The sequence below is a fragment of the Bombyx mandarina genome, chromosome 17 (assembly GCF_030267445.1).
Source record: "Bombyx mandarina strain Sakado chromosome 17, ASM3026744v2".
In the NCBI taxonomy this organism is placed as follows: domain Eukaryota; kingdom Metazoa; phylum Arthropoda; class Insecta; order Lepidoptera; family Bombycidae; genus Bombyx; species Bombyx mandarina.
In genome coordinates, this window is record NC_143223.1 from 210,882 (window position 1) to 219,631 (window position 8,750).

Sequence of the window (8,750 nt, forward strand, 5' to 3'; positions counted from 1 at the left end):
GTCTGGCCATAAATACTGTTACAATTAAAAATAAACAAAATATTAATTTGAATTTGGAATCTGTCATTTTTATATGATTGCTCATTGAGTTTTCTCATTTTGGCGCCAATACATCTATATCTATATCTATACTAATATTATAAAGAGGAAAGATTTGTTTGTTTGTTTGTTTCGAATAGGCTCCGAAACTACTGGACCGATTTGAAAAATTCTTTTTCCATTAGAAGCCGACATTGTCCCTGATGAACATAGGCTACTTTTTTAAAAAATATATATATTTTTTTTTTGGTTTCATGTGTGTTTTAATGTTTCCGAAGCGAAGCGAGGGCGGGTCGCTAGTTGTACAATATTTTGCGATATTAAAATGGAGTGGGGTGATAAAGAGAACCGAATCGCTGTGATTGCATTACACAAAGTAGGTATGGAGCCAAATGAAGAAGAAAGAAAGAAATCATTTATTCGCCGAGCATAGTGAAAATGAGTTATTACATAAATTAAAAGCAGCGTGTATGCTTTGTCATTATTTGACATGCGAATTTTAGTGCAGTGCATAGTTATAATATTATTTAATTTACCATTCATTCATCCATAATTCAACTAATAATTAAAAATCCATTTATTTTCCATTTCATCCCTAAGAAAATCATTTATGTGATAATAATTTTCACTAATAAGATTACCTTTTAGGTTTTTTTTTTAAATTAAAATCATCTAAGTCTCTTAATTTCTTCGGTAGTTTATTAAATATCCTAACGCTCATACCTAGTATACTATTATTCTTTAATGTAGTTTTGGTTTTTGGAAACATAGCTTATCGTCGCGTCGATTTCTGTTTGCCACATTAGTGAATCTATTGGGACAAGTTTTAACAAAAGATGCCACTTCGTATATATATAGACAAGGAAGGGTAAAAAGTTTATGCTTTGCAAAATATGGCTTGCAGCTGTCGGCTATTGCCAATCCAAACATACACCTTAAACACCTTTTTTGTGCCTTAAAAACTTGATCTTTCTGCGTTGAGTTTCCCCAGAAAATTATTCCATATCTAAGACAGGATTCAACTACACCACGATATGCAGTTAGTAAGGCGTCTGTGTTTAAAATAGAGGATAATTTAAAGAGTGCATAGGCCGAGGAGCTGACACGTTTACACAGTCCGTCTGTACTCATACAAAATCTCAATTTCCAATCTAATTTGTTGTCAATTTTTACACCGAGGAAATCTACATTTTCTGTTTCATATATATGATTGTTATTATTATAAATGGTCAAATTTATATATTTATTTCTTTGATAAAATTGCATAAATTTTGTTTTTTCTAAATTAATTATTAAATTATTTTTATCAAGCCAAGATATTATTGAATGAAGAGTACTATTAATATCGCGTTCATATAAAATGTCATTTCTACACCTAATAGTTATGGTGCTGTCGTCTGCAAAAAGGGTCATAGGGTGGTCAATTGAATTTGGAAAATCATTAATGTAAATTATAAATAAGAGAGGCCCAAGTACGCTTCCTTGCGGAACACCGTATGTGATCTTACGTTTGTTAGACTTAAATTTAAGTTCTGTTTTTTTTACAAAATCTATGTTACTAATTTCAGTGTATTGTATTCGATCTTTTAAATAAGACTCCAGTAAGTTTAATATATTTCCTCGCATCCCGCAGTATTCCAATTTACTTAACAGTATGTTAAAATCGACATGATCGAAAGCTTGAGTCATATCGCAGAAAAGAGCAGTGATGTAGTTACCTTTGTCCATATTATTATCACATGTAATAACGTTCAAAAAGTCGAAAATTGCCATATTTATATTTTTATTTTGACGAAATCCTTTTTGGTTTTCAAGCAGAACGTTATATTTTTCAAGAAAATCATATATATTTCTTTGTACAAAAACTTTTCAACTATCTTAGAGAAAACAGGTAGCAAAGCCACTGGTCTATAAAACTCCATTAGCTCTCTATTTTCTTTTTTAAAAAGTGGTTTCACGACAGCCGTTTTAAGTTTTGTAGGAAATATGCCTGTACTGATACATAGGTTAGTTATATAACAGATGTGGGGACTTATCAGTTCAGCCACTGATATTATAACTTTTGTGCTTATTTCGTCATAACCAACACTACTAGAATTTTTAAAATTTTTGATTATTATTTTAATATCTAATGGCGTACTAGGTGATATAAATATTGAGTTATTTAACTTTGGAACAAACTGTAACACATTATTTCCTAAATTCGTAGATGGTACTACTTTATCAACAAAATAATTGTTAAAATAGTTTGCTATGGCTTGTGGATTCGTCACAAGTTTGTTATTTACTTTAATCGTGCTGATAAAGTTTTTTGGCTTATAATTTTTAGACTGGTTTATTATTTGCCAAGTGGTTTTTGATTTATTAACAGAGTTATTTATATTAAATGAATTTTGTGCTTTTTGTGTAAGTTTTATGATTTTCTTTAATCTTTTAGAGTATTGCTTTAGATAATTTTTATTTATTAAAGAAGGGTTATGCCTATACAACCAAACAAGTTTTCTTTTCTTTTGTACACATTGTTTTATAGCACGTGATGTCCACTTGGCCTTTTTGTGTAATCGAATAAACATTTGTTTTTCCGGAAAACAAAGGTCATAAAAGAGTTTGAAAATCTCAAGAAAATTATCATAGGCCTTATTTGGATCATCAGTACTATACATTTCAGTAAAAGAGTAGTTGATTAAGCAATCACGGAATTTTCCTAAATTTTCTTTACAGTAGTCTCTTCGTTTTATTTTCCAGCCGTTAATAATAGAAAATTGTTTAGTTGGAAACTTAATCAACTGTGCCGTGTGATCAGACATTGCGAATTCAATTACATCTGTAGTACATGGGGAAGTTGAATTATGAATGAAATTGTCAATACAAGTTAAACTACGAAGTCTAGTTGGTTGTCTTACTGCTAAGGTCATGTTAAAATTTAATAGCATACATTCAAAATTTATAGTATCGTTATTCAATTCCAAAATGTTAATACTGAAGTCACCGGCTATCAGAATACGCTTTTTTGATTTCTTTGTAATCATACAAATCAAACCTTCAAATTTATTAAGAAATACATGTATATTTTGTGGATTAGGTACTCGATATACACATATAATTATTGTATCACAATGTGTCAAGTATACCCTGCAACACTCAAAAAGGCCTGGTATTGACATCTCAGCTATGCCTGGCATATCTTTCCATTGGTGACAATTCTTTATAAGTATGCAAACTCCCCCTCGTTTAATATTATTTCTACTAAAACAAGAAGCTAAATTGTAATTAGGTAGAACAAGATGTTTTTCATATCCCCTCATTATAAAGTGTTCCGTGATGCATAGTACGTCTACGGATACATGTTTTTCATTCAGTTCATTTAGACACACTGAAAGAATATCGTTCTTGCTAAGAAGGCTCGCTATGTTTTGGTGCATGACGTATATGTGTCTGTTATAAAAAAACTGTTTATTTTGGATTTCGCAACTATCTTCTAAAGTGTTGTGTGAGGTATTAGAAAAGTTAATATTCATTACCAAAGAGCAAATATCTCTTAAAATAACTTTGAAGCCAAAATTATTAACGGAACCCATTTTTCTATAAAACATACGATAGTCATAACTTAAGTTTAAATTGGAATCCACCAAATATGCATATTCGTTAGCTAGGGTGTCAATGTACAATAAATGATTAAATAATTCAATTCTTCTATTAAATACATTATAGAGATATCCAACTTGAAAAGTTGGTAAACATACAATAATATTAGTGTGTTGTATTGCCATTAGTTTTACTCTTAAAAAAGAAATCAAAATAGAATAATCTTGCGTATTTTTAAAATCATCATCCCCAACTTGAATTACACAGTAGTCATTTAACGTGTAGGAACTTAGTTTTGCCTCAATTCCATGAAGCAGTTGAATAGCACCGCGAGATGGCATTAAGTAGTGAATTACGTTGTAGTATTTTTTATCAAATACATTTTCTGAGATAGAAGATACTTTGTTGGTTTTGTTGCTACTTATTATGCAAATATTGTGCTTTGACGAAACAATGCTATCATTATTTTGTACCGTGAATACACGAGTATGTGCACTGTGATTAGAGAGTTGCATTTGTTGAGAGGTGAGGGTGGGTGTGAAATTTTTTCCTTGCGTAGTTGATCACTGCTGTTATTCACTTTAATTTGAGGGCAGTTGCTCTCGGTCTGCACTGAGCTGTTTTTAAATGTTTTTTCAGAAGACAAGTTAAAATCTGTCTGTGTTTCTTTATATCATCACAGTTATATCATCACTGTATGATATCACTGTTGAGATCATTTGATTGGGTGGCAGATACACGGACGCAATGACGCTCGGCAAGTGTTCCGTCACTGTCACTGAGATGCGCCCAATAACCCTTCTATGTTGGAGCGCGCCAGGGGATCGAGTGGGACGCAAAAAAACTGGACGTCCCATATGTAGTAAATAGCAGTACAATACGTGTCACGCCTTTTTTTTGGTCACGAGGAAATCGCTGGACTTCCGCCCTCCACTGTGGATAGAGGGCGGGGCATGTCGGAGTCGAACTGACTAAAACCTCCTGTCGCTCGACAACCCACGTCCAAACCTCGCATGAGATAGAACTCATGAAAAGGCAAAGGGGCGAATGTAAAGTGTTTAGTGCGGAACACATCTCTCCCATCACCCTTCCCTTCGGGACGCCGGACTGGCAGTCGTCGGCACCACGACTACCAGTCCTCTCGGTTAGCAGGCTATCCAAAGCCCGACTTATCATTCCTAACCATGTTATAGTTCGCGATTTTGATGTTGAGTCGGGAGGGAAATATGTCAATTTGATAGTCCCACAAAAAATCATAAATCTGATCGCATCAGTTTGTGAGAACGTAAGCGGGCATTGATCTAAACCAGAACAAACATTCCAAACAAAGTAAAATAATCTACGCTTAGAAACCAAAAATAGTGTTAATGTACTTTTTCTAAAAACTAAATTTCCCAAACTCTCGGCTTATAGAAACAAATACAGTTCTCAAACGAATGATTGAAACATAAACATCGTTAGGCTGTTAATTATTTATTTTCTGATCGTATTCAAACGGTCGATTGTTATTAAAATTAATATTTAAAAACTTACTGCAATGTGTAGCGACAGCTATTATCTATATATTAATACGTGAAGGAAAAACTTTGTATCCCTTTTTACGAAAATTGCACGGAAGGAGGAGTATGAATTTCCACACTTATAGAGAATATAGAGAAGCAGTGTACAAAGATATTTTTTTTTTAAATAATGCATAAAAGATACATTAAATCAATAAAGGAAACATTACACACACTACATACCATGCATTTGACGCACACACGCATGCATACTATTTATTGTCAAACTTTTGTTCTTGACGTCTGTTGTCAAATTGAGAATAGATTAAATATTGTTTGTCTTTATTAATATTTGTCTAAAGAGTAGTCTTGGCGAAATTTGTGATTACAGAAGTTTAATAGTCTTTGAAAATAGAATAATAATAGTGTACAAACTTTTAATTTCAATTAATTATAGTCGAATTTCGACTACCGGGCGACCACTTGTTTTATTAAAACCTCATCCTGACAAATTTACTTATATGGCTTACATAATTTAAACATTTGCACACACAACATCCGGGCCTTAGCTCTGCCGAATATTGACATCCGCCAGCCTGAAGATCCTTCTGTTGTTGTTCTGTATGAGTACCGTGGAATGATACTCGGACCTCCTCTAGAGACTACCAGCACGAGCATGATCGAGGATCTGGAAGGCAAGATTATTTTTACGTACGTTAATAATATAAATTAAGAGCAAAGGACTCCCTTCAACAACAGAACGACCTAGACTGACAGTCCGACATATACACACTAGTTATTAATTACATGAAAACATAAATTTCTGTAAATGTCACTGATTTGACCATAAGTTTGTGTTTAAAACCCACCTTTACATCGTTATCATCATCACACCGGCAACAAAGGCCTTGTTGGATTAGTTACTGCGGTCGGGAAACCCTTTAATAATAAGCTCGATGTCAGGGAACTGTATTTTAGTAGTGTTGGTGTATTTTGAATCTTTACTATATTTATATAGTAATTGTTTAATTCCAATTCAATTTCGATTATAAATACAGACGGTCCCATTCTCACGGATCGTTGGGAACCTCTGGGTCTGCAGAAGGACTTCGGTTCGCTCTCTGTTTTGGATACTATATTCTAGTAGGGGAGTAGTAGTACTCTAGGGAATTGATTGAAATGATTTCATTATTATTATATTATATTCATTATTATGATTTCAAAACACCGGTATACGCGTGCTTCCTAGACTTGTCTAAGGCGTTTGACACAGTCCTATATGATAAGCTTTGGGACAAACTGGGCAGGGCGGGTATACCGGTTGAGGTCATATCAGTGTTACAGGAATGGTACCACTGCCAGCGGAACCAGGTGAGATGGGCGGGAGCTTTGTCCGGGCCATATGGCATGGAGTGTGGCGTGAGGCAGGGGGGGCTGACCTCTCCTTTGTTATTTAACTTGTACATAAATGACCTTATCGGTGAGCTCAGCAGCACTCATACCGGTTGTCATATTGATAGTGTATGCGTCAATAATATTAGCTACGCGGACGATATGGTGCTGCTGGGACCATCGGTAGGTGCTATTCGTAAGATGCTGGCTATATGCGAGACCTACGCTGGGGAACATGGACTGACCTACAGTAAAGCAAAAAGTAAAGTTCTGCTTTTCAAGGGTAAGTCAGGTGCACCTGTTCCAGTTTGTGTTCCTTCAATTAAATTATATGATGAGGAACTGCAGAGAGTGACCAGTTTTAAGTACCTGGGCCACATTGTAACGGATGATTTGTCCGATGACGCAGATTTGGAGCGGGAGCGCAGGGCATTGGCGGTCCGAGGAAACATGGTTGCCCGTAGATTCGCTCGGTGCTCCTCCCCAGTAAAAATTTCTTTGTTTAAGGCATTTTGCCAATCGTTTTACGCGAGCAGTCTATGGGTGAATCATACTCAGCGGGCTGCCAGGGCCCTGCGCGTTCAGTATAACAACATCTTCAGGGTGCTATTGCGGCTGCCTCCCTACTGCAGTGCGTCGCAAATGTTTGCTGATGCCCGGACGGATGGCTATCAAGCTATAATCCGAAAAAAGGTTGCCTCTTTTTTAAGACGAGTGAGAGACAGTAGTAATGGCATCCTCGGGATGATTGCTTCTCGCGCTGATTGTCCGATCCAACATAAATGGATGTGTATAATTACCGGACAAGACTGACATATCCTTAGTATTATTTTACTCTTCATTATGAAATGTGTATGATTTTCTTTTTTATTTTATTTTTTCTCCAAATTAATTGACTGATTGACATAATGATAGCTAATATTGACATAGAGTGGTTACTGCTGTATTGATATAATTATGTGTTTCTAATTCATTTCCTTTGTATATTTAATTAATTGAATTAGTATATTGTTCATTTTCTATTTGTATTGTTGAACTGTTTGTGTGCTGACTATTGTATTATTATTATTTTATGGATTTTTTCTGAAATAAATGTTTTATTATTATTATTATTATTATTATTACCTCGTTTTAACCATCGCACCGTCCGTCACTGCGTTCATCCACAGTGTGCTAACAGATATATTTTCTGCCAGGTATCATGCAGCTTTGGAACAAACTTCCCTCCTCGGTATTTCGTGAGCGCTATGACATATTTTTTTTATTTATTTTTTATTACTTAGGTGTGTGTACGAGCTCACAGCCCACCTGGTGTAAAGTGTTTACTGGAGCCCATAGACATCTACAACGTAAATGCGCCACACACCTTGAGATATAGTTCTATGGTCTCAGTATAGTAGGCAGCGGCTAGGCTCTGCCCCTGGCATTGCTGAAGTCCATGGGCGACGGTAACCACTCACCATCAGGTGGGCTGTATGCCCGTCTGCCTACAAAGGCAATAAAAAAAAAAAAAAAAAAGTCACAATTATCTTTCGTAATCAGCGGTAGGTAACAAACTTGGCTATGCCCTTGACGTCCATGAGAATGCCGATACTACTAACTAAACAGAACCATTTAAAGGTAAAACACGATTAAATTGGGTCCGCGGAGACCGGCGTCGCTGGTCGCCGACTATCGCCTCGACGACCCGTCGGTCGGGCGTCCTCGGGGTGGCGCCGCGTATCCGGTTGTAGCGACCGCGGGTACCCCCTACTCTGACCGGGTTCTGACCCCAGACGGAGATCGGACATCGGGTGTAAGAGTGCAGGGGAGTCATTTAGTGCGGTAGGGCCCTCAAACGTCCTTGGGCCCGCAGTCTGCTCCCAGCATTTGCAGATCGTTAAGTTCCACATACCCTGTGCGCCCCCTAGGCACGGGGACAATGTAGGAGATTCGGAACCGGGGCGGAAAAAAAGTTACGATTAAATTGGGTAAACTTAAAATTCCTAAATTTGTTACAATTCTTGGACTTAGTAAAAAGGTCTCTCGACTGAGACGCGAGAGTGTCTGCGACTCTTCTTAATTTCGGTGCAGAAATAATTGACGCAACTAATGAAAACAACTTTACTTCTTCTGAGGCAACACTTCTTTTGAAATATTCAAGACTTTTTATTTCATACTTTAATGTATTCTTTTGTTTCATTTTAATTCTGTTTTTACATTTTATGTCTTAAATAAATCTTACATTATTATCTT

General features: G+C 35.9%; 1 protein-coding gene across 1 annotated transcript; it reads left to right on the top strand.

Moving 5' to 3' along the window:
- Nucleotides 1-6,354: 6,354 nt before the first annotated feature.
- LOC149501057 (uncharacterized) lies at nucleotides 6,355-7,621 on the top strand. The gene has a single exon (XM_089734216.1). It carries the CDS (start codon nucleotides 6,531-6,533, stop codon nucleotides 7,326-7,328), a length of 798 nt encoding a protein of 265 aa, XP_089590342.1. The 5' UTR covers nucleotides 6,355-6,530; the 3' UTR covers nucleotides 7,329-7,621.
- Nucleotides 7,622-8,750: the final 1,129 nt, after the last annotated feature.

Excerpts from the sequence above, each read along its gene's own strand:
- LOC149501057 (XM_089734216.1), top strand. The coding sequence starts at position 6,531 with ATGGAGTGTGGCGTGAGGCAGGGGGGGCTGACCTCTCCTTTGTTATTT.